Consider the following 27,150-nt stretch of genomic DNA (forward strand, 5'->3'; position numbering starts at 1 on the left):
CAGAAAGACTGTATAATGCCGCTTTACCACTAGTGCTTACTAGTGGCAAAAAAAAACAGCACCCCGTCCGGACAGGGTACACTATGCAATGCTAGCTCACCTATGCCCTAAAGCAGTTGAGACCATGCTTCATTTCTTCAACATAATCTGGGAAACGGGGAAAATGCCCAAAGAATGGAAGAAAGCCATCATAATTCCTTTCTTGAAAGCTGGAAATCCTTCCACGACAGCAACCAGTTATAGACCCATAGCACTTGTTTCGTTCTCGTGTGCAAGAACAGACTGGACAGCTGGGTAGTCAAGCAGCAAAATCACCCCGACCTTTATTCTGCATAGTTATAGTCGAAAGTGGAAAGGGTTAGTAACAGTGAGGGGCGGGTATATGCACGTGGCAATCGTGCATGTAGATAGCACATGCGCTTTCATCAGATATGATACGGCACTCACAAGTTGTCTTCCAAAGTCCTATGAAGCCATCATCAACATAAGATTGACATACGTCCTTGAAACGGAGAACCTGCTGGATAACTATCAGTGTGGATACAAGAAAGGTTGCTCCACAATAGGCCACCTATCCGGCTAGAAGACGAGATACATGCGGCCTTTCAACACAAGCAATATTGTCTCACAGTTTTCTTTGATCTTGAAAAGGCGTACGACACAACATGGAGGTTTGGTATCTTAAAGGATTTGGCAGATTTAGGAATCCGACGTAGAATGCTGAAATGCCTAGCCGATTTCATGTTGGATCGAACAATCCAGGTGCGTTTAAGAACGGCGCTGTCACGTGTATTCATTCAGGAAAATGGTGTGCCACAAGGATGCGTACTAAGCACAACACTCTTTATAGTAAAAATGAACTCTGTTAACAAATTTATTCCCCCCTCTCTTATGCACTCCATATACGTCGATGATCTGCAAATAGCGTGCCGCGCCTCAAACTTACAAACATGTGAAATGCAGCTCCAGATAACAATTAATGAACTAATGGAGTGGGCTGAGAAAAATGGTTTCCGTTTCTCTACTCAAAAAAACTGTTACAGTGCTATTCTCGCAAAAACGAGGATTGTACTGAGACCCGGTTCTAAAATGGAATGATGTCGCACTGCCGGTAAAACAAGAATATAAACTCTTGGGAGTAATCTTTGATAAAAAACTAAAGTTCCTAACCTGCATTAAAACACTAAAGATTAAGGCAAATAAAGCATTGAATATCCTAAAAGTTTTATCTCATAAGCACTGGGGTTCCGACCGAACCTGTCTTTTATGTATTTACCGGTCTCTTGCGCGTAGCCTTTTAGACTACGGCTCCGTGGTTTACGGCTCAGCCAGGCAGCCCTACATCCAACTACTTTATCTAGTACATAACCTTGGATTGCGACTGGCAAGTGGGGCCTACAGAACGTCACCTATTCAATGTTTATATGTTGAGTGTAATGAACGCTCATTACAGCAGCGCCGAACATTACTCACATTGTCTTATCTACTTAGAAATCAGTCATCACGGCAACACATATGCTACAACATCGTCACACAGTGCAACTCACGCTTACACTACACAAATAAACCGAACACGATTAGGCCACTTGTCCTGCAGTATGAGCAATACTGTCGGGATTATGACATTCCCCACGAAGCCCTCCAGGTTGCCAAGAAACCACAATGGTTGGCCCCGTGGTACGATTTCACGCAGCTGTGCGACTGGACAGTAACACATTTAAAGAAAAGAGACACTCCACACGAACACATCATACAAGAATTCCGTGCTCTTCAGGACAAATATCAAAATCACATAGAATTCTTCACGGATGGCTCCAAAACAAAAGAACACGTGGGTGTAGGGGCCGTAATAGAAAATTGGGAAAGAAGTATTCGTGTACCAAAACATGCCTCTGTTTTCACTGCTGAAGTTTATGCTGTATGGGTTGTAGTTAAAAAAATTATCATTGGCAAGCGCCAAAAGACAGTCATATACACTGATTCCTTAAGTGCACTGAAGGCTCTAAATCTGAAATCTGAGTGTGAACCCGTGTTAGGAGACATACTAAACATGGTCGCGCTTAACAAATACGGGAGATCAATCCGCTTCTGCTGGGTACCAAGTCATGTTGAGATACAGGGTAACGAAGCTGCCGATAGATGTGCATCGATGTCAGCATACATATACATAATAAACACAACACTCCCATATAAAGATCGTATCCGTGCCACTAGGAAGGCCTTAACGTCAAAGTGGCAACACGAATGGGACCATTGTACAGAAAACAAGCTATATCTCACTAAACCCGTACTTGGTGAGTGAAAGTCGTGCAACCACCAGGAGCGTTTCTTTGAAGAAGTTCTATGCCGACTACGCATTGGGCACACACACCTCACACACAATTATCTACTTACAAAAAAAGACGTGCCAACATGTGAAAAGTGCCAAGAACAACTAACAGTCATGCATATATTACTCACATGCATACACGTTGAAGTACAAAGACGAAACTTTTTGCACAACTAGTATCAAATGCACATACCTTTACATCCTGCTTTAATTTTAGGAGATGATTCGATAATCCCATTACCTGACCTGCGGAAGTTTCTAGACGACACTGCCTTTTTACTCAAAATGCAGACTAACACAGCCTTTCTCCTCTTAAATAGTATTATAAAACACTTTGTTTGGCGCAGCATAGCCTTAGCCGCTTTTGCGCCACTAAACCACATTTAACTAACTAACCAACTAACGTTTATCATAGAGACAAATAATTGAGGGAAATGTTAGCGGACTTCTTCATAACTAAGACGACATCACAGACGTTCTATACAAGCATAATCCAAAGTTGCTGTGTGTTCAAGAGACACATCTGAAACCCACACGCACAAACGTTCTTCTTCAGTACACCATCTATTGCAAACACCGCAGTGAAGCGAACGCCTGGTCTGGCCGTGTAGCAGTAGTTGTCGACAAGTCTGTAGCATGTCAGATGTCGCCCTTCTGACGCCCCTTGAGGCAGTGTCGGTTCGGGAAATTCTTTCTAATGAATTGATCCTTGTATATTGCATGTGCATAATCCCCAAAATATAATGTCGGTAAATGCGATTATTATAACCTAATTGAATAGCTTCCGCACCCCTAGATACTCGTAGGCGATTTTAATAGCTACAACACCATGTGCGGAGAATCGCGATGCGATGCGAGAGATCGTTTCATTGAAAATTTTCTTGTAAACTCCGGTGCGTGCTTCATCCTTATGAAGCCAACGTATTATAATTTTCATCATAATTCATATTCCTTAGTAGACCTGTCGATTGGCTCTGCTTCAACGTTCCCTGACTTGCAATGGCATACAACCAAAAACCCTTATGTAAGGGACCACTTCCCTGAAATGTTAAATTTAATGCATCAACACGAATGCCGTCCACATGGCCCCCGGTAGAAACTAGCCTCCGCCGAATGGAATAATTTTAAGCAATCCACTTAATTATCACGACATTTTATCACTGATTTTAGCATAGATGAAGCAGTAGCGTATTTTAATTGTTTTATACTCTACGCAGCTCAATAATTAATTCCACAAACACAGGGTTTCTCATGTAAGAAACCGGTCCCCTGGTGGAATGAGCAGTGCAGATTGGTGCGAAGGAAACAAAACACAGCGTGGGGTTTGCTGCTCATGGAATCTCATGGAATTTAAACTGGTAAAATCACAGGGAGGGCGCACGCAGAGACAGGCAAGGAGGGCTAGCTCGGAGAGGCTTGTCTCGGACATCACATCCTACACTCATAAGTCTGAAGTATGGAATGGCCAAAAAAAGTAAAGGAGCAGCAAATCCAGCCATTGCATTTAGATAACGACCAAGGGATTACCTTGTAAGACAAGGCGAATGCCCTGGGCGAACACTTCGAGCTTGTGTGAAGCTCCTCACATTACACAAAATCCTTCCTTAAATATTGTCGCAGTGCCCGACGAAATATTGTCACAGTGCCACGAGACGGACAAAGACGACGATCACTAACAAGACGTAAGAGACGACATAGTGGGGCTAACGTTACGTTCGGCCGTACTGGTTGTGCCGGCCATATTTTCTGCAGACTAAACACGATCCCATTTAACCTTATATCTCTGCGCGGTTCATTATTTGTGGAGGTGCGGGGAATTGCACAAGACGGAACACCGCAGCGGGCTTGTTCTCGGCCGTCCTACCATGCTGACATAGAACCAGGCCACTGGGCTGAGCATGACGTCAGCACTAGCGCACCCGGGCCGTCAGCATCTGCGACATCGCAACCGTCAGTCGTCTTGACCTGTCTGCGTGACCCCTGCACCTTCTCTGGTAACGGCACCGACAAAGTTGACATCGTAGAATGGCTTGGCGTATACGAACGCGTCGCTGTGCACAACCGATAGGACCCGACAGTGATGCTCGCAAATTTCCTCTTCTACCTCCAGAGACTAGTACGCACCTGGTATGACACACACGAAGAAGAGTTGTCCAGCTGGGTGTATGCAAGCAAAAACTTCACGACCACTTCGGCAAGTTCGCTAGCCACAAGTGCGCCGCTGCGAAAGAGCTATCCTGTCGGGCTCAGACAGCTACCGAGTCGTACGTTGCGTACATCCTTGATGTCCCAGCTCTTTGCCGCCGCGTCGATGCCAGTATGCCCGAGGCTGACCAGGTGAGGTACTTCTGAAAGGCATCGCCGATGATGCGTTTAACTTGGTCGTTCTTATAGACTGCTCGACGGTAGACGAATATTGTAATAACATATTTTTCTATTTATTTAAAATCGCGAGTGATGTATCGTCTTACCAAACAAGAATTTGAGCGTCCCTTGTCACGCTGCAAAGTAACCTTCAAGCTTACATCGTTCGCACGCGCAGGTTAAAGGATGAATGAACATAGCATTTGTAAAGGTGGTGATTGTAGAGGTGTCGTTTTGCTGGGCAGTTCGTGCGGCTTCCCAACACTGCCGCTACGTCGTCGTGCGAAGACGCTCTTTCGCCTCTTCAATCGTCTACTACAGATAGCGTTGTCCAAATTGTGCGTTGCGAAATGGAGGCTGCGTCGCCACCTTCTTTCTCCCGACCTTCTGAGGATACGCGATCGACCATCTCCCTCACCGACTCAGTTGTCCGTGAAGAACTGGCCAACGCAAGGATTCAACCCGTGTGCGCAATAACACGCCCTCCGGTTAGTCCTGCCTGTCTTCATCGGCCTCCACCGACGTTTCAACGCTATCGAAATCCGGCCCAATGGCCAACACCAGACGACAAGCCCATATGCTTGCACTGCAGCGGCGTGGGGCACATTTCTTGCTGTTGCCGTCAGCCCTCGTTTTCCCGCTCCACGTTCTACTACCACCGCAATGACAACCAGCGCCAGCAATTTCATGCCCCAAATGACCCGACATATTATGACCATTCTGCGTCCATCCGACGCTCGGGCCGTTCACCATCGCCGCACGATCGCCCGTCCCGCTCGCCCCTGCTCCGTCGTTTTTCATCGCCTCACCATTCTCTATGCTCATCCCCAGAAAACTGACGGATGCAGCTCTCGAGGCGATGTTGCATCGGACTATCGACCTGCAAATACTCTCCTTACCTTGCCGACAGATCGGAACCTATTCGCCGTGGAAGTTGATACCCTGCCTGTCACTGCCTTGATCTACACCGGCGCACACATCTCGGTCATGAGCGCTGATCTCCGGAAGCGGTCCAAGAAAGTGCTCACTACTGCCGAGTCCCGCGTCGTACGAGTCGCTGATGGGGGAACTCCCGCTGTGCTGGGAATGTGTACCGCTCTTGTCAGCGTCGCCGGTCGCCACACATCTGTACTGTTCCATGTACTTGACCATTACCCTCACGACGTGATCCTTGGCCTTGATCTTTTACCTGCCCACTCAGCTATAATTGACTGCGAGGCTGGTGTAGTCAAACATGATTTCCCTGAGGCTACCGACCTTGCCGACACCGTACCGATCCAGCTCTGTTGCGCAAACTTTGTTGGTCTATCTCCGCAGGCATTGACCACTATCACTGCTGTGCCCTACCCCTGTGTACCGGATGGTGACTATGTCGTCACTCCCTGTGTCAGTGCCTTTCGCACGGCGTGTAGTTTCCTCACATCGTAATGACCGTATCGGCTAACAAAACCTACCTTCCGCTCCTGAATTTTGGATTCTGTCCTCTGGTACTATCCAAAGGGATCTCCCTGGCCATACTGTCGCCGTCGCACGAGTACGACCTTTCTTCCTCTCGCCCCTTCCGTCTTCCTCCAAGTCTTCTGCCGCCTGCAATTCTCATTCCGCCACGTCGCCTCCTGCGCACGACATTACCAAGATGATAGCCCTGGAACTTACCCCTACACAAACCGATGATCTTCGTCATCTGCTCGCATCTTATTCCGACATTTTTTACCTTGACGGTCGGCCTTTGGAACAAACCTCCCTAGTTCATCATCGCATACATACCGGCGATGCTATTCACAGACGGCCCTATCGCGTGGCACACGCCAAGTGCAGATTGCCGTCGATGACATGGACCGTGAGAAGACCGCATTTGTTACTCCAGATGGCCTTTATTAGTTTGCAGTCATGCCATTCGGCTTGTGCAATGCTACAGCCACCATCGAGCGCATGATGGATACCCTCTTGCACAACTTTAAGTGGTCTATATGTCTTTGTTACCTTGACGACGTCATCGTGTTTTCGGCGACCTTCGCGAGACACACCTTGAACGCCTTTCGTCTATTCTTTCGGTCTTCCGTGCTGCTGTGCTACAATTAAAGTTTTCGAAGTGCCACTTTGGTCGCCGCCAAATTACTATCGTCGGTCATCTCGTCACCTCATCTGGCGTCCGCCCAGATGCCGCAAAAGTTCGTGCCGTTCTCGATTTCAGTAACACTTCATTTGGGCCTAGTTGGTACATAATTCTAAACTTAACGTTACAGCGCAAACACCCAAGACGATCCACAAAAAATTGGAGGACGCTTAAGCTTCGCCTTCAAGAGTGGAACGCGACAGCGTTCCCGTCGACCCGCCAAGCGCTGTAAGACAATGGGCTACAGGGCAGCCATCACTTACGAGGCGCCCCGCATCGGACGCGGTGAGCGTCGAGCCATATGGTCGAGCAACGCAGCGGTCGGCGCAGCAAGGAAACGTGTGCCTGACCAAGCGGAGCGAACCAAAGAACTCGGTATCCCGGAGGGAGAAATGATGCACGCCAGCCAAACGTCGTGATCTGCACGGGCAGAGAGATAGACAGATAGTGATCTAAAGAAAGGAAGGACGCTTGATTCTGCAGAGGGAGCAAGGCGAAGCGTTGTCAGGGGAGAGAGTCCGAGCCGCGACAGCTCCAATGCGCGCGTGGCGCGCCATCTGTCGGGGCAGCGCCGTGCATGGAGAGGAGGGGGTCTTGTGTGTTTGCCGCAAGATGGCTCTGCGTGTGCGGAAAGCGCAGAAGAAATGCAGCGAAACGCACTTCGCTACTCGTGTAATTGCGACTTCTGTAAGTTACATGTTCATAATTACCGATATGCGCCGCAGTATAACTTTCCACGGCTCGTTTCGAAGGCAACACCGCATTCGTTAGAGGGGCGTTTGTACCTCTTGGAAGCATCGAACTCGTGGCTGAGTGGTAGCGTCTCCGTCTCGCACTCCGGAGACCCTGGTTCGATTCCCACCCAGCCCATCTTGGAAGTTGCTTTTTATTTATGGAGTGCCTGCCGTGATTTAGCGCTCATGGTCAACGCCGCGGACGCCGACACCGACGCCAACGACACCGGCTTTTCTGCGACACGAGCTCCTTAACGCTATCGCGTTAAAAAGACACGACACACACTGGCGCTGTTCGGTGGCGTCGTTGGTACAGGTCGGCATTTTCTTGTGCCGACCTGCACCAAAGACGTCCGCAGCTTTGTAAGCTTATGCTCCTATTTCCGTCGATTTGTCAGAAATGTTGCGTACATTGCTTGGCCTCTGACTGAACTTGTGAAGAAAAGGCGCCCCCTTTTCAGGAGGTCCTGACCAAGTTGATACCTTCCAACGCCTTATCGCCCTGCTCACTACTCCGCCAATTCTTGCTTACTTCGACCCATCTGCCCCAACTGACGTCCGTACAGATGGTAGTGGCAATGGAATTGGCGTGGTTTTAGCTCAGTATCAACGTGGGCGTGACAAAGTTATTGCGTACACAAGTCGCCTACTTTCACACGCTGAACGCAATTACTCCATTACAGAGCGTGAGTGCATCGCACTCGTATGGGCGGTGGAGAAATTCCGGCCATACTTATATGGTCGACTTTTCACTGTTACCACGGACCAATCACGCTGTCTGTTGGCGCTCGACACTTCAGGATCCAACGCGTGGTCTAGGTCGCTGGGCACTTCGTCTTCAAGAATTCACCTACACAGTGGTGTACAAGTCCTTTGGGCTACACCAGGCTGCCGACTGTTTTTCTCGACACCCTGTCGACGCTCCAGACTCCAGTGATGCAACTGCTGGAATATTCACGCTCTCCGCCTTCCACCACATCGGCGAGGAGCAAGCACGTGATAGATCCTTGTGCGACCTCATCAGGCTCCTCCGTTTTGACCCTTCAGATCCCTCGCTTAGCTTGTTCCTCGTTTTGGACGGCATCCTATACCGCCGAAATATGCGCCCAGAAAGACATGAACTGCTGATAGTCGTTCCTTAATTCACATCTCTGGGCATCTGTACTCGCGCTACTCCATGATGTCGCCACCGCTGGCCACGTGGGTGTTACCAGGACCTACAACCGTGACCGGCGACGATTTTTCTAGCCTGAACTCTACCGTACCGTGCGACGTTATGTCGCTGCTTGCGAACCGTGCCGACGTCGTAAGACGCCTGCTTTGCTATACCCACCGAACCGTTTTGTCATGCTGGTCTCGACCTGTTGGGTCCTTTTCCTCCTCCAGAGCTGGAAATAAGTCCATCGCCATTGCAGCGGATTATTCAACCCGCTATGCCTTTACACGAGCCATCCATACCAGTTGTGCTACCGACGTCGCAGACTTCCTGCTTCAAGACGTCATCTTACACCACGGAGCTCCTCACCAGCTTCTCACAGACAGGCGCCGCTACTTTTTTATCTCGCGTTATTGAAGACCTACTTCGCTCTTGCGCCGCGTACCACGAGTTCGCGACAGCATACCACCTTCAAACGAATGATTTCACTTAACGCCTGAACGGAGCATCAAGAGCAGGTATGCTCTTGATGTATGTCTCCTCAGATCATCGTGACTGGGTCGCCGCGCTTCCATTTGTGACACTCCCGTACAACTCGTCACGTCACTGCTCCCTTCTCCCATTCCTATCTTCTCTTTGGTCGTGACCCGACATTGCCTTTTGGCACGCTCCTGCCAACTGCTCTCGAGTCCCCGTCTGAGTACCCTCGCGACGCTATAGCTACAGCCGCCCATGCACGTCAGATTGCCCATCCTCGCCTTTCCGAGTCGCAGGCAAGACATAAGCCTCTTTATGACAACCGTCATCGTTATGTCCAGTTCTCTGCCGGCGACCGCGTCCTCCTTTTAACTCCACGGCGTGTGGGCCCATCCGAAAAACTACTCTCCCGGTACTCTGGCCCTTACCGCGTCGTCCGACAGCTCAGTGATGTGACTTATGAAGTACCTCCATCCGATGCTTCCCCGTCGTCCACGTCAATTGATATCGTCCGCGTGGGTTGTCTCAAGCCATATCATGCGGCCGCCATCTAGAAGGCGCCGGGTCGGCGCTTTCCCCGCCGAGGGCTAGGTCACGGTGCCACGAGAGGGACGAACACGACGATCACTAGCAAGACGAAAGAGACGACGTAGTGGGGCTAACCTTACGTTCGGCGATATTGGTTGTGCCGGCCATATCTTCTGTAAACACGGTCCCATTGAACCTCATATATCTGCCCGCTTCATTTTAAACAAGTAGCTGAACTTAAGTCATTGGATCGTAACCGCCGTCCGAATGAACCGTACAACCGTCCTCTTAATATTGCTGAGCTTAAAGCTGCCTTGAGCACATGTAGAAGCTCTGCACCGGCAGTTGATAGAAATATGTATGACATTATTAAGAACCTACGCACCGACACAAAGATGACACTTGTGGCACTTTTCAACTCTATCTGGGCTGCCGGATACGTGCAATCCTCATGGAAGGCAGCTATTATTGCCGTCTTGAAGCTAGTTATCGGGAAGCTATTCCCGTCTTCAAGGCAAGTTATCGCCCTACAGTTCTTAGAAGTTGCCTGCGTAAGCTTCTTGAAAAAAAAAAGGGATTAATCGTCGACTCATGCATTTCCTTGAACTGAACAATATTCTTTATTCATAGCAGTGTGGCTTCAGAGAAGGGTGGTCCATAACTAATAATATTGTGCGCATTGAAGGAATTATTCGTGATGCATTGTACATAAACAGTTTTTCTTATCGATATTATTCGATATGGAGAAGGCGTATCACACAACGTGGCGTTAGGGAATCTTGCGAGACTTGTGCAGAATGTGCATCCGTGGAAGTATGCTAAACATAATAGAAATATTTGTACTATCGTACCTTACGCGTGAAAATCGCCAACATATTGTGGCGACCTTTTATACAAGAAACTCGTGTACCCCAAGAAGGCGTGCTTAGATGCACGCTCTTTATCGTGAAGATGAACACGCTTCGTGCTTCAATACCGCCAGCTATTTTTTATTCCGTCTACTTAGACGACATACAAATAAGTTTCAAATCCTGCAAACTTGCAGTGTGTGAAAGACAAGTACAACAGGGCTTTAACAAATTGTCGAAATATGCTGACGAAAACGCATTTAATGTGAACCCCATCAAAAGTTCTTGTGTGCTTTTCACAAGAAAGAAAAAGCTAATCGAATAGCGTAATATCGAGAAATGTATTGGCAACAGATACCTAGCTGCGAATGAAGAGCGGAAGTTTTTAGGCATTGTACTTGACTCCTAACTTTTATTCCACACATAAAATATCTCAAGGGGAAATGGTTAAAAACAATGAAGTTACTGAAAATTTTATCCCACACAACATGGGGCAGGGACAGGAAGTGTTGAATGAATCTTTACAAGAGCATCATAAGGTCACAATTGGGTTATGGTGCCGTGCTCTATCATTCTGACGCCCCTAGTGCGCTAATGACGCTAGATTCCGTCCACCATCTAGGTATCCGGTGCGCCATTGGCGCTTTCAGAAGAAATCCCATTGAATGCTAAGCGTAGAATCAAATGAGTGGTCATTTCATCTGCAGAAAGCATAAACCAGTCTAACATATTTGCTGCAAGTTAACCCTCATCATCAGCATATCTCATACCGTTAACGATATGACATGTGCTACAGTCTTTCGTAATCGTCTCTCTGTAAGATAGCCTTTCTCACTGCGCGTGAGGAAGCTAAGCATTGACATTGATGTCCCACTTCTCGGACATCTCTTTATGCATCCAGCTAAGCTGGTACCGCCTTGGGAGTGCCAGCTGATAGAATGTAATATATCTTTTCTACGAGTTGCAAAGCACGCTCCAGAGAACGAAATTCGAATGCATTTCCTAGAACTCCAGTACAAGCACTCCTGCACGGAGTTCTACATAAGTGCACGGAGTTCTACTCGCACTCCGAGGTGTCCTATGTGGCCGTTGGTCCATCCTTCTCGGAATCCGATATACTGCATCCGGAAACAAATATGTTTACGGCTGTCGCCTCTGCACTATTCATTGTCAGCTGTAGAGCACATAAGGAAATCAAAACTCCGGAAGGCAGTTATATATACAGACTCGCTAAGCATTGTGAAGACCTTGATGTCACTCTGCAAGCACAAAAGTCCAGTACTTATTGAACTCCATTCCGTCCTGTGTGAAGCGTATATATCTAACCAGCATGTCAATATATGCTGGGTGCTTGGTCATAGGGGCATCGATGGTATTGTTTTGGCAGGTGAGATGGCGACGTCAATTTCATCGCAAGCTATTATTCTTGCCGCTGCTCTCCCTGCCACAGATCTGAGCCGTTTCTTACTACAGAAACTACGAAACCACTGGCAACGCACGTAGGATGCGGAAACAAATAAGCTGCACTTGATAAAGTCGCAGTTAGGTTTCTGGCCCTCTGAAACAAAATCACACCGAACAAATGTACTATTCTGTCGTCTCAGAACAGGACACACGTTTGGCACCCATAATTTCCTACTCACTGAAAATGAACCTCCAACCTGTGGTAAATGTGGTCACAGGCTGGCCGTCCGCCACGTCCTCCTGGAGTGTCAGGAAGCTGAATCTGAGAGGTACATATTTCCCTACCATACCGGCAGCATATCCCATATCGGCATACCATACTGGCGGCAACTTCCCAGAACGCATCGCTCCACTGCGACATCAATTACACTGGCACGGCGCTCTTTGGCCATAATTAGTCCTTGCACCACTACACAACACACATTCATTCATTAACTTAGGCGCTTGCTCCTGCGGTGAGCGTTGGGGCAACCGGGTGAACGAGCACACGAAGAATTAAAGAGCGAAGGCGGAGCGCATCGGGGCATGAAAGACGCGAGAAGGAAAATGGAGGAGGTGGGTGCAGCGAAACCATGGCGCGCAAATCGGTGGAGGAGGGTGTGGCGAATGTGTGAAAAGGAAAGCGTAGTGCGGCGACAATGCCTACAAGATGGCGCCAGAGTAGCGCGCTTCGGCTGCGAGTTCTGTATGCGGCGGCTGCTGTGGGGCTCTGCGCAGCAGCGCATGCACGATGTTCAACCGTTGCATATTATCATGTGGTGGTGACGTTAGGAACACAGTAGCAATACTGTGATAGACAAAACTAACTTTTATTGGGCGAACCTGTGCCCACAAAACAGGCTACACTTATAGCACAACGATAGCGGCGAACACGGTCGACGATCGTCGAAAATCTGATCAGCGGTTCAAGCGCGTCGGCTTTTATACACAGTCGTCGAATGTTCCAGACTAATCGTCGGGACCCGCGTGCCTTCCATAAAGTTCTACACCATTCGCGTCAGGCGGTGGAATCAGATAACACAAGGTTCGGCAACAACAGAAGCATCGATAACTTTCCAGAAACTTCGGATACATGCAAGCGCGTTCCGCGCTGTGCGATAAGATTTGTTAGGCGGTGAAACCTGGTCGCCCGATAAATATAAATACACGTGTCACTATTATTCACGCAGTGTCTGGATTTCCTCGCCGCATGCACTCGTCCCCGAGTTCCACGTGCCCTGTCCCTTCGAATGACCACCGTCCACCGTTACGTCAACGGTCTCGCACACGATTGCATGGGACCCGGCCGCCTCGTGCGCGGACTGCTATATCTCCAATGTGGATGATAGTTCGGACTCGTCCGCTATCACACTCCGGGCCCCTACGCAGCAGAGCGTCTTCGTCGTTTGGTTGGATCCACCAATCTTACTGGATGTTGCGTCTGTGACGTCAGTGGCCGAAGCTATCAAGGCGACACCGGTGCCTCGGATCCTCAGTGGGAATCTGAACAGCAGCGCATGCACGATGTTTAACCGTTGCCTATTTTTCACACAGGTATGCTTTCATGAAAACGCCCGCTCTTTTCGTTCCGATGACCGCTTTTTGCGGCTGCTTCCAGGCCCACATGGTCCCGGCTTTGTCTGTGTTCTTGTATGCACGATTTATGCATTGTGTTGATAGCCTGTATTTGAGCGGGGACTTTGAAATCAACCCTGGCCCCAAGAATAAAGCACAGGGGACCAGACCATCTACCCGATTAGCCGGTAATTCTTCCTCAGACGAAACTTCCGAATAACAATGAGGAGCCCTCAGTTGCGGAAGTGTTGAATAAACTGCTTTCAGGACAGAAAAAAAGTGGCTCTTGACATCTCAGCCCTCCGTCAGACTGTCAATTCTCGGTTTCAAAACTTATTATCTCGGGTTGCTGCTCGCGAATCTTCGTCAACTAACATAGGTGCCGCTGCAGATTTTCGATCTAAAATGTCATCGTTTACTTAGAAGGTTGATTCTCCGTTGGCAAAAGTGGCCGCCTTGGAAGCAACTTCCTCGAGTAATGAAGTCAAGGTAAATGAAGCCCTTGTTACTAAGATGACTTCCCTTGAATCTTCTGTCTTCTAAACCCAGTGACGTTGTTTACTACCCCTGCGGAGTCTACCAATGTGTTCTTGTCCCTAAGTAACACGGTCAACAAACTTGTTGACAAGAATGATGATCTTGAAACCCGCTTACGCAGATACAATATTATTGTGTTCGGAATTCCTAAACATCCTGAAGCAAATAAGAGTGTACTGCTAACCGACCTTGCTGCGTTTTTTTGCAGAAAAGCTACAGATCAGTTGTCTTAAGATTCAAATATGCCACAGAATCGGAAGATTCCAACAGGAACATACATGTCTGATTATTCTTAAAGGGAAGCTGAAACACTTTTCGAAAAAAATGAGTTCTCTGCGGCATTCTACAGTTTTGAGTCCCCTGAACACGAATATCAGGTTCAAAAAGGGCGGAAACAAGCGCAAGCACCTGTTTTTCCAAGAAAACGCGCGCCAGCGCCTCAGGGCATCGCGCGAACGCCGCCGTTGCCCGTGATTGGTCGAGGCCGCTGTGACGTCGTTGGCGGTAGTCGCCGGTCGGCGCCGCCGCATGTCTCCGTTTCAGAGCGTAGCACCATTCCTTTCTCTCTGGTAGCACGCGGTTCTGCTGTTCTGGCTAGCTGAGTTGCAAGATGGAACGTTCTCGCTGTCTCCAACAGCTTGTATTGTCCCCCTACATGTTTGAACCTACAGCCGATACGGAAAACGATGGCGGCAACAGAGTCAACGACGATAGTGAGTGTGCCAACAGCGAGAGCGGTGTGTGCACCTTCTCGCGCGCTGGAAATCTTAGCTGGTACGTATGTTTTTTTTTTTTCATGTAGCTGCACGTTGCAATGACGGGAGAAAAAATGCGCTAAAGTGTCACTGGGAACATGCTGCTGGAAGAATGCCGAAGCACTAACTTCTCATTAGATTCTAAACACGGGTGCAATTCCGCGATGTCTAAAGTCCCGTGGTTTTTTCAGCGTTGATACACGATCGCGAACATAAGTGCCGCGTTTCAAAGCGCGCACATGCAGTGCTGTGAGGTACAGTCATGGAAGTTGCTTATCATACACATCCAGAGATGACCAGAGGTATTATATGTGCAATATTCATACTATGGTTCGACGACTTTGCGAGTGTGGCTCGATCAAGAATCGGTATGCGTGCTCCATGCTAGTGTTGATATAAAGATATTAGGCAGTTTTAGCACCGCCGTGTGGTAAACACGATAACTGAACCGTACGTCGAATGTCACTAGGCAAGCCTACACTCCATTTGATACCTCGGGTGCATCGCTGTGGAAGCTACGCTCGAAGTCCGGTCACCAAAGTTTATTACTGCGCGAGTTTCCGTCTATGCTTCCCAGCGTGCCAGCGGCGTTTGCTCGCGCGATCATGCACGTGAAGCTGCCGCGACGGGCTGCAATTGAAAAATACTGAAAAGAAATTTTTTTAAAAGAACGTGTTAGTAGCCGTATATATGTATACGGATGGTTTCTATGGGTAAATTCTTTTTTTTTTCATTCAGAACTGAGCTTATATATGGAAAGCTTTCTGAAAAATTGGGTCAAGAAACACCGAACTTTGTCTAAGTGCGAACGCAGCCACTGCAAGAAGTATCTCAAGCCTCCACAGCATTGCACCTGATGTATGAAACGGAGTATAGCAATGCTAGCAACAACGCGTTTTCGCATTTGTCGTAAGGCTATCCGGCTACGCTAAAACTGTTACCAGGCTGCAAATGTTCGTATTTCTCCAGTGCATCAATGTGGGCCTAATCACGCTTTCATTAAACTAGGTGCACCTGCATGAGCTGCGTATTGATGGAAGAAGAGAACTGCTTGTGCTGCCAGGAGGTGCAAGAGATTAAGAAAAAACAGAAGCGCACGCAGTGCGTAACAAGCTCAAGACAATTCAGGACTGTGTGCCTCAGCAGGGCAGTACTGGAAGTGGCACTTGCCCAGAAAGGAGTCGAACCGGCTGGGCAAGGCAAGAAGTTTACACACAGGTGTGAAAATGATATAGCCAATGGAAAAAGAGTGATGCAAAAGCAATTTTTTTTTTACAGGCAGTTGAGGTATGCAGCATACCGCCAGTTTGTCTGGCTAGTATGGAAAAAGTTGGGAAAGAATAACCGCCGAATTCTGCCAAGCTGTGTACTTGAAGTTGTTCGGAAGAAATACCCCTCCAGAACTGGCTCATATACAGGCTTCAAACACTTCTGGGATTCCATTTAGGTGAGCGAAGATAGATGTGCAATTGTATTAATGAAATGCTCTACAAAATGCAGCAAGTTAGTTTTTCTCTATTTGAATTGTTTTGAGTGTTTCCAAAGGGCATTTCGTGAATTTTTTTTTCGTTACCATTATGTACTCATCAGAGTACAACTCCTTTTTTTCACTGTACTTAAATCCCACAGATATTAAATAATTTCTCGAAGCTTAAAATTATTCAGCGCTTTGTAGGAGTATGTGTAATAACAGCAGCTGAAAGGTTTCTGCCTTCGACAACCACAGTGTGACTGCCATGTAAAAAGATAAACTTTGCTTGCACTAACGAACTATGTAGTTTTGCTTTCTTAAATACAAGTGAGGAATCCCATTGTTACTATGCTAACATCAATATGGAGCGTTTGCTAAACTCAGTGTGAATTGTGAAGTAAAATTGCAGCTTGAAACACTATACCAGTAAGCATCATTCAGCTTTGGTAGGTGCCCACAAAGCTACTAATGTTGCCTGATATTTCGTCTTTACTGTCTGACTACAGATAGTACCTGGAAGAGATGTCTCAAATTAGAGGAATTTTGCAGAGGTAAATAAATGAGACCAGAAAGAAATGGCTACAAATTCACTGGACTTCTGCGTAATTACTGAACGCACGGCAGTAAGTTTAGTAGGGACATTTGCGGGCTGGGAATATTTTTTATTAGAATGCATCAGGCAATTGCACCAACACGCAAAGCCCATTTTTCTGTTTTCAGTGGATGAGCTCGCGACGTTACTTATTGAATCTTGTTCTCCTCCGTCTCACAGCATCATCCTTGGAAACTTGAGGAAACTGGCTGCACAATGGTAGCGGGGTCATCGGGAGCCGAGTTTTCTTGGACCGTGATGACGAATTCTTTGCCTCCACCATCACGAGGTCCAAAAGCATCTCCACATATTCTGGAAAAGCATTTGATGTTACCATCAAGTAGTGGTGTTAATACGCACAAGTAAAAATAATTTTCACCTACTGTGAGTTGTCCGTTCCTTTACAGGGCAAGCAATTCCCTTGCCCCCTGTAGCCTTTGGATATTTTACATTCCACCTGGCTTCACCATCTACTCTGCATGCTTGGCCTCTTTCACTGTTTTCATTGTGGTGCAAGGCGGCTAACTGGGTTCTGAAATGATGGACCATGGTCAAATACACAGTAATAACAGGTATGTGTGAATTGCGTGTAAACCTGTAATCATCTACAATGCCTGTTTTGTGAACAATGCATGGGTCACATAGTACGGCCTGGCAGGCTCTATACTGCCCCCCCCCCCCACATGTAATAACAAATTTGCTTCAATAACTAGCACAGTATGTACAGACGGGTGTGTACATCCTGAGTAGATCTCAATGTTCCTTTTTTTTTTCATTTTGGGTGCTGCTTGACAAGAAATTAGTAATGTAATCATTTTTAATTGAAGCTTAATTGACAAGCCAGTTGAAGAATGTATGCCATAGCAAGCCTGTCATATCCCTACCCTTGTATGCTCAATATTTCCCAAGTAGAAATTTATAGTGTAATGCTGGTTGCTTCCACAACAATGTTGGTGATCGAGAAACCATGTGAATACGAGCCTATACCGAACACAGGTATTTAATAAACGATGCTCCTGCCTTGACAGTGTCCATCATACTGCAGCAAGTGAGCATGTGCAAAAGTACAATGCTCACTTCCATCTTGGCAGGTTGCATACGAAGGTAAATGCAGGCTGAAAATCATGAGGCTTACCTTGCCTTCATTCCATGTTATGAGTACTGACAATACTTCGGAGCAAAATGTATCACAAGTCCATGAAAAGTTTCAAGACCGTAGGTCTGATGTGATGTTGATAGCTTGGGCATGTCCAATAAAAGGGGCTTTGAAGCCGCAATAGCTTGGAGCCTTTCATATGCCTTAGAGTCTGAAAAATATGGCACAGACACTTTCTCATTTAGACACAGGACAAACCAGTCCTAAGTTGAGCCATGGAAGTTAGGCAGTCTTAGTGAAATCTCACTGACAAGAAATGTCTATGTGGCACACAAGTGACATGAGCCTAGAGAGTATATGGACATATGCGTGCAAAAGATCACCACATTTATGCAAGGAATGCTGTGCTAGCTGCTCCGACAACTTCTCAATCAGCTGTCGTTTCAGCTGAGCCAGAAATACTAGACCACAAATAGTGAACTGTGCAAAGAATACCTGCACCATATGAGCTAACAATGGCAAAGAACAAAATTGGACAGACCCAAGATTTTTTTGCAGACTGCTATTACATTACACAATGACTAAGATACCCTAAACCTCCTTTGCACACGTAGACACAATATGTACATGCAAAGCATTGCACTGGTTTTCAGTAACATATCCTTTCCCTACATTTTGACTGACAGTACTTACTCTCACTGAGCCACTGACGGCGTTCAGTTTCCTCATGTAGACATGCTGGGAATACTGCACTGTTGTGAATGTGCACATCCTTAATATGATTTAGTAGTGACAACCACTTGGGAACAATCTGCTCGCTGTGGGAATGGCTGGATGCGACTGCCCAATACAAATGATTTTGAATCGACTTCACCCATGGCTGCAGTTCCTTGCAGTCATGTCGCTTTGAAATGGCAGTCAATTTTTTGGAGACACCTGAAATGCATAATGGAATGTCCGACATCCAGTGTCCATATTTTATAACAATACATATAGCAAGCACCAATATTTTCAACCCAGTATATAGATGTGTTGCTTCAAGATACCTTTTGCGACGTGCCAGACATCAAACTCATGCCTGATTCCTGGTTTTTCTCTTCGCATATAGGCCTTGATCTGAGCATGCCGGTCAGTCACAAGAGTCTTCACAGAGATACTATGGTTTTCTAGGAACTGAAGGCTACGCTTAAGACCCTCCAGTTCCATGTGGCAGCTGCCGCCTACCTCATTTGACTGTAATTACAAGAAACAGTATTTTAACCCTCTGAGAGAACATGTTGGTATACAAAATAAACTCAAGCAGCAGGAACCGCTGCAGCAGCACAACATTCAGCGGTATGCAGGCATTGTGAAGTCTTTACAAAACGCTAGAAAAAAGTTAAAACAAACCTGGACAAGCTCTACGTGGAGCACTTTGTTGTTTGCAACATCCATCAAAGAGTATGTGCCAAATTTGGCACTGAAGCCAGGCGAATCAGCCCGCCCATCCCCTGCAAGCTCAACTTCTTGGCCACGGGCATTTTCGAATAGCTGCTGTTGTTGTTCCCTCCAAACCTTCAGGAAGTATGTTTCAATGTAATGAGAAAATGCACTGCAAATAATAAAATACGAAAATGCTCCTTACTTTGTCAACTGCAGGCCAAAGGTGAATACGCTGGATATTGAAGAAGGTCCTGCCCGTAACAACTTCAACGCCTATAGAAGCCAGCATCCTCAAAGTTGCAGCAGGATTATTGCCCGAAAACAAAAGGGCAGCAGAAAGCTTCAGGTTTAGCACTGGCTGCTGGTTTACAACGTCTTGGTTCCTCCAGAATAGCTGGTGTCCTAGTGGGCACTGAACACACACCTCTGTAAGTGTCCCTTCACAGCGAAGACTGTATGTGCAAGGAGCAAGGCATGTGCGGCAGACTAGAAACAATGCGGTCAGGTGCCTTTTTTCAACTAAAATTACTCCATCTTCCGAAGAGTCGGTACAGGTGTCGGGCCTGAAAGACATACGAGATTTTCACCGAATGGAAAATATTTAGATGGTTTGAAAACTTGTAGGAGAGTTGCAAGTAATTTACACAACTAGTCATGAACCACAGGCTGCAGAAAGTGCTGACATCTCAAAGGCTATGCAACAGTAAGAATAGCATAACATACTCATGGCAAGGGTCATTGTCAGGATTGTAATCGTCGTCGAAGTCAGAAGCAGGTTCACTGTCACTTAGGCTATCACTGTCACTCTCATAACATGGCTCTGCCACATTATTCACCTGAGTAGCAACGTCTGCAGTGAAGTTGCCAACCTGGACACCTGAAAAGAAAAAAGAAAGACAATTCTTGAAACATTCATGCAATTATTTCATGGCCCACTATTATCCCACCATCCTTCTCATAAGGTGTACAGAATGTCCAGGGACCCATTCATTTCAAATTAATTTGCAACTCAGGCTATTACTGAAAAACTATGCTGCATATTCTTATTCATAAAATTATCTTCCTGAAAACACGAATTTCTTCAATGTGCACAAAGAAGCAGACTAATGTCAGGTGATCTTACCGATTGAAACACCCCGAGGCTTTGTCTGCGTCCCACGTGAAATGAAGTTGCACTTTTTTTTATGTCTGCTTGTGATGCCGTGCAAGATGTTACTGGTTGTATCAGAACTTGAAGGCTCTTGTCTGCAGTTTCAGGGCTACTCTGTTCAACACCAGCTGCCTGTGCCACAATGGCTGCTTCAGCCTCTTCATTATCTGCCTGTGTCACACTGGCTGCTTCAAAATCTTCGATTGGTGATGGTGGTGGAACAGGTTCATCAGGGGCTCGGTTCTCAAGGAGCTCTGCTAGTATCTGAAAGAGTGCAAGGCATGGATGTCATGAATTTCAGCATATCAGTATACATGACAGCAGTTGGATTACTTACAATAATTGAAATACTTTTTCATTAATTTATGTGACCGATTAGTTGTCTAGTGATAGTAATGTTAAATATTTTGTCTGTAATTTCATGGCTAAAGTAATTTAGTAATTGCGCTAAATATGCACCAGTAAGCCGTGTACGGTGTCAGAACGTTGGTAATGTGGTGAGGTGTCGTTGAGAAACATGGGGGGAGGGCATGAAAGTGTATGTTACTTTAAAGAAAGGGTGGCGTCCCTTTATACTTTGCTTTTTGTATGCATGAAAACTTTTTGGAAGCAATCGTAAAGTAATACCATTACTTTTTTAAGGCGGTAATTGGTAATGTAATTCAAATCAATGAGCGTAATAAGACAGTAATGAGTAATGTAATATAATTACTTTCAAATAATAATTTTCCCATGCGTGATGCATAGCTAGTTCCCTAGGAACAAGGCCAATAAATTTTTTTTGCCAAGCAGCGATGCCTGTATTGGGCTAGACCATGTCGAACGCTGATAACTTCAATACCTCACAACGTTACTTCATTATTTGAGCCCGTTCGCCTTGCCACGGGCACGGCTGTGCCGACGCTCGCTTTTGCGGCATTTCGCTGCTGGTAGCAAGCTGTGAGTGCGAAATCTACGGAACGAAGTTTTTACGCACCGAGTTCAACTACTCTAACGCGAGCATGAAAATATTACCGTAACGCCTCATGTCGTGCGATTTGAACACGAATGCTGAACAGCTAAATCTGCGGGCACCGCGAGGTAGGACGAATAACAAATATCACTGAATGCGCAAGCGTACCCCCGGCCAGTTATTTCACCGTATCAGAACAGCGCCGAACAAACAGCTGTAGTACAGTGTTCCGTGACAAAGCGGAGAGGCAAAACGGGATGAAAACGGCAAGCACTTTGCACGTAGGTGCATATTCCCGGCTGTGCCTCCACCTCGCTTCGTCGTAGACCGTTTGTTCGACACTAAGGTGATCATCTGGTAAAAAATTGCCCGTGTGCACATTAAAACCCTTACCTCACGCTTTCTCCTCTTGGCGAAGGCCGCTTTTGGAGGTGGCGAGGTGTTTTTCTTGTAGGAGAATATAGACGGAACAACGCCGAGCTTCAGTCGCGCCGATTTAATTGGAATACCGATTGCCCGCATCGTTTTCAAGCTCCGATGATAGTCACTGTCGCGGAAATGGTCCGAGCACAGCACAGTTGATTTCGTCGGCACGAACTTATCTCTCCTAACCGCACGCACCCACTGCACTGCAAGCTTCTTTTCCTTCGGGAATTTGTGAAACACCACATCGTCTCGCCCGCCTGTGTTCGCGCAGCCGAATGCTGCACAGAACGAGGGCATGTTGGGCGCCCTTGGCTGTAGGCACTCACGCAGCACAGAAGGAAAGAACAGTTCACGAAAATCGCAAAACAAACGTGAGCGGCGGCGGCGGCGGCAGATCTCTCGTAGCGTCGTTCAGTAAAGCGCAGGCCGGAAAGAGACATGTCAGCACGCCGGTCCGCAGCTCGGTTGGCTCGGTCTTCGCCCATGACGTCACTCTCCGCCTCTCTCCCCTGGCAACGTCCCCACCCGGCGCTCCGGGAAGCGATGGGGGGCGTGTCCGCGCGGGCGATTTAGAAAGCGATTTCCGCCCGTTATATTAACAATACGAAAAAAAAATTTCGGAACCATAAATTATTAAGTCTGCTCTTCCCAATCCCAGAAATTCATGGAAATTGAAAACCGTTTCAGCTTCCCTTTAAGTTGCTCGATTTTCGCGATAAGATTAAAGTATTCAGGAATGGTCACAAAATTAAGAACTCGGAAATGCACATTGGTGAAGATTTTTCCGATCGTGTACGATCCGTTCGCAAGAAACTGTGGGATGCCACTGCCTCCCACAGAACAAATGAATACGCTGTGCTCATGTGTTCATCGACATCATCAGCTATGACTTGGATCACAAAACTGAAGTCCTTACCATGGCTTCAACTCGTTGTTCTTATACTTCCCCTAAGTCCGCTTCGGATGGTACACAGTGACGACAGAAAATGTGGCATGGTGACCTTAAATTCTGAATGTGAATGCCAGAAGCCTTGTTAATATGTTTGCTTACTTTGTCTCCTTGGCAGCCTTCAATGCTCCTCATATTATCGGTGTTACCGAGACGTGGTTACGTAGACGTGGTTACCGAGACGTGGTTACCGAGACCGAGACGTGGTAAAGCCAGATGGGGTAACTGCAGCATTGAAAATGACACGTTTTCGATGCTGAAGTTACCCCACCTGGCTTTACCGGTGTGCGCATCGACAGCACACACAAAAGAGGTGGTGGTGTAGCTCTAACCTTGCGGTCCGATCTTACCTTTACGAGTCTCTGGTCCTAAGAAGTAGAATCTGTGGGGTGTAAAGTATCTCCTAGCATCTTCTCTGTCGTTATCGGTGTAATTTATCGCCCTCCGGGCTCTGATGTGGAGAAACTACTCTTTAGAAGCATTTCTTCATCAACTATACATGTCATGTTCGAACTTAGTTCTGCTTGGCGATTTTGATGATGATGATGATGATGATGATGATTTGAGATTTTTATGGCGCAGCAGCCGTGCAGACTATAATGCGCTAATTGGCGATTTTAATGCGCCATGTATTCCATGGCAATCATGGTCTACCACTGGCTACGACTCTACACTTGGTAAATATTGCTCTCTCATGTAACCTAGAACAAATTGTCACCGAGAATACCAGAGGCCACTCTATTCTGCACCTTGTATTTCTTAGCGAAACTCTTGTTGAAAATAGATATACGTGTGACGTTGTGGATGGAATTTCTTACCACAAAGCGGTGCTAGTTCTTATTAATGTTCCTATTCCTAAAGCTAAGTTTGTTCTTCGCACTTTTTATGAATTCACACAAGCTGATGACCAGTCTATCAGTAATTTTCTTGCTGATTGTCTTGCGGATTTTGGGTGCAGTATTATCTACGACGATGTTAATAGTTTTGATGAGTTTTTCAATGCCGCCGTACGTACATGCGTCAGCCGCTTTGTTCCACTCAAAACCAAGAAAAGAAACGTTGACTTGCCATGGATGACCAGAGAGATCCTTCAGCTTTCTCGTCCCTTTGCTAGACTTAGACGACAAAGACGCACCGGAGGTACTCTTGTAACCACACTGTTTGAGAATACTAAGGATGAACTTCAACTAAAAAGTAAAACACCCAGAGATTTCTTCGTTTCTTCTATGCCATCAGTTTACCTAGTTTGCTAAAATGAGATCCTAAAAAAAATTTGGGGTGTGATTTCGCCTGGTAGAACAACTTCTCTATTATTCATAATAAATGATGTTTCCACGAATGGTCCTCATATTATTGCAGCTGCTTTCAACTCGTATTTTCAGTCTGTCTTATCTGCTGAGAACCTTGAAACCCTTTTTTCAGGTAATAATCACGGCTTGCTATTAATAACTTAGGTGTATCTATGTCGGCTGTCTTAAACTTAGTTTTAAACCTAGATCCTAAAAAGGGCTTCGGTTCCGATAACTTTCATAATACCTTACTCGTACGGTATGCTCTGTGGTCTAGCAGGTTTCTTAGTGGCATTTAATAAATTTTTGCAAACAAGTACCGTTCCATCAGCATGGAAAGTTGAGAAAGTTATTCGTTTGCACATGTCTGGGAGTAAACAAGACCTATCCAACTACAGACCGATTTCCTTAGCCTCTAGTTCCAGTAAACATTTAGAACATGCCGTCGACAAACATATTATGGAGTGTCTTGACGCCAACAATATTTTAAGTCTTTCAGCATGGATTTCGCAGTGCCTTCGTCACCATTACGCAAACATCCGAATTTGCTCATGACATATGCCACGCACTTGACCTAGACCTTGAAGTTGATGCCATATTCGTAGACTGTCCGAAGCCTTTGATACAGTTGTACATTCCAAGCTTTTGGATAAACTAAACAGTATTTTAAACAATCCTAGCCTATCTACCTCGATCTCTAGTTTTCTGTGAGATAGATCGCAATAAGTTTGTTTCGACTCTGTAAAATTGCCTATGGTGGCCGTTACATCTTGTGTTCCGCAGGGATCAGTTTTAGGCCTGTTTCTCTTCCTCCTGTGTATAATGACCTACCTAAGAATGCGATACAAATTAAATCCGTTTTTACGCCGTTGACTAAGTTATCTATCGCACAGTTACCAATCATGAAGATCACGCCATTCTGAATAATGCATTTTCCAACATTTGTACCTGCTGTAACGAGTGGCAGATAAACTTCAATTTTCGCAAAACTTTCTCCATGTGCTTCTCGACACGTACTACGCAATTGCGTCTTCCTCATTGTTTCAATGGTATTCCTCTAGAAAAAGTTTCTGAATATAAGTACCTTGGCATTATAATCACACATGATATTCACACAGTCCAAAAATATTGAAGCAACGTGTTCTAAAGCTCTCGCACGTCTAGGTTACCTAAAGTGTTGTCTGCGCTCAGCCCCTAAAGAAACAAGATTGCTCACTTACGAAACCCTAGTGCGACCCATCTTGGATTACGGGTGTGCCATTTGGAATCCATACCTGAATTAAGACATAAGCGAACTCTAATCCGTCAAAAAAAAAAAGCTGTCCGATTTATACCCCGGCGCTACAACAAGGATTTCTCCCCCTCTTCTGAGCTTCCCTCCTTGAACTTCTCTTCGCTGGTAGAGCGGCGTAATGTAGAAAGTCTTAATTAGTTTTACACCACTGGTAACTCGGAACGGTCTCATCCTTGGAGTGCATTAAGTTTGCTAAAGCGTCTAACACGCGAAATTTTCACCTTCTAGATATAACAACCCTGTACGCCAGCATAGACAAATTCAAATATAGTTTTTTCCCCCGATCCATTGAATTGTGGAACCATGGCAACTACCCCCTAACATACGAAAATTGACATTTGATGATTATGTTAAGGCAATCACTGGTTGATGCCCGCGATTCCTAAAACCGTGTATTATTCACTATGTTTCTATGTATATACGTGTACTGACACCGTTTTTTTTTAACATATTCCTTATGCTAGTGTTTTGCTTTGTACCTTTGACTTGTGTACCCCCTATTGCTGTCTGTGTGGCACCCTTGATTTTGTACCCCACTCCTGCCATAACTCTCTTAGGGTTGCAGAATGTATGTGTAAATAAAATTAATAAATTGCGCCCACGCGTCCCCCAGGCGCTGCCTTTCGTGATCTGCAGTTTAGCGAGGCAGTCGCGCCACGCTTCGCTTCATGTGCAACGTACCGCACGAGACGTATTGTCTGCGCCAGCTAAAATATTGCCCAATGAAAACACGTATATGTCTGCGCTCAAATTTCGCATTAGGGAGTATCGTAATCGTCGGTGATATTTTTTTTGTTACGCAGAATCGAGATGCGCATACTCATTCAGCATAGAATAGTTATATAAGCCACTTTGATAGTACACACAAAAATACACAAATGTATCCGTGGAGATGAAGATCGACTGTTACACTTCTATTTACCCCATCAGCTAGGCAGCCTCGCCAAAACCGGGACAGTAGGCAGAGATAGTTTTAGTTAAGCACAGGTAGGAAGCATTAGACATAAGATAGGCTGCTGCTGATGATGATGACGAAGCACCGATGTGTATCATCACTTCGGCTTGTAACTGATACTTTTGCGTTGTTAAACGGTCACCATGGGCCTTGCTGAAGATTAAGCTCTAGTCAACTGCTGGTGTACCTGCAGGACCCGCACTGGTACAGGAATGATGCAAAGCACGGCCACCTCACGGGAGCCAAAGGCCACTTGCAGCAGAATGGGTGGATCTCGTGGCGCCCTCTGGATTCCCTCATGGAGAGCTCCTTTTATAACCTGTGCCTGCCCTTGCTGCCCCCTCCGGCAGTCAGACGCTCATGACCTCACTTCCCTGGATCAGTACTGGCGCTTCCTGGATTGTACTTTACCTTTTCAGAGAACAGTCAAAATGTGTCTCCTCGAATGACAATAAAGGGAACTTGTGTGTTATGCAGTGCCGTGTGATAAAGTCCTACTACTTGTTATTATATGAAAGCGAAAATATAAAGAATGGCAACTATAGAAACATTTGAGCCAATTAATAAATAAAAAGGTTACAGTGTCGTTTCATTTAGTGAACGTAAGTTACGCGCAATTGTATAAGTGCAGTTGCGTAGAATGCTTTAAAAATGATTTCATTGTTTAAGTGTGGCGGTTTTCTCAAGGCTTA

At 46.3% G+C, this 27,150-nt stretch overlaps 1 protein-coding gene, 1 long non-coding RNA gene and 1 pseudogene across 9 annotated transcripts in view; 2 read left to right on the plus strand and 1 right to left on the minus strand.

Annotated features, from left to right (window-relative positions):
• Ufsp1 (UFM1 specific peptidase 1) overlaps positions 1–26,934 on the plus strand; it is a 186,243-nt gene extending 159,309 nt beyond the window's left edge. For 4 of the 8 annotated variants that reach the window (XM_070528967.1, XM_070528969.1, XM_070528968.1 and 1 more), the window contains one exon: positions 26,652–26,934. In XM_070528967.1, coding sequence (XP_070385068.1) covers positions 26,652–26,822 — 171 coding nt within the window. In that variant the 3' untranslated portion in view covers positions 26,823–26,934. Of the gene's footprint in view, positions 1–4,136; positions 4,325–4,439; positions 4,627–26,651 lie in introns of those variants that run through there. The other 4 variants (XR_011509619.1, XM_070528975.1, XM_070528971.1 and 1 more) reach the window with 4 other exon arrangements.
• Positions 14,633–17,204, plus strand: LOC135914900 (uncharacterized). Its single transcript, XR_010568455.2, has 4 exons — positions 14,633–14,881; positions 15,871–16,080; positions 16,141–16,309; positions 17,106–17,204. It is a non-coding gene; the product is annotated as an uncharacterized lncRNA (long non-coding RNA).
• On the minus strand, positions 16,989–22,387 carry LOC139051929 (uncharacterized; annotated as a pseudogene).
• Positions 26,935–27,150: the final 216 nt, after the last annotated feature.

The sequence above is a fragment of the Dermacentor albipictus genome, unplaced genomic scaffold, assembly GCF_038994185.2.
Source record: "Dermacentor albipictus isolate Rhodes 1998 colony unplaced genomic scaffold, USDA_Dalb.pri_finalv2 scaffold_16, whole genome shotgun sequence".
In the NCBI taxonomy this organism is placed as follows: Eukaryota; Metazoa; Arthropoda; class Arachnida; order Ixodida; family Ixodidae; genus Dermacentor; species Dermacentor albipictus.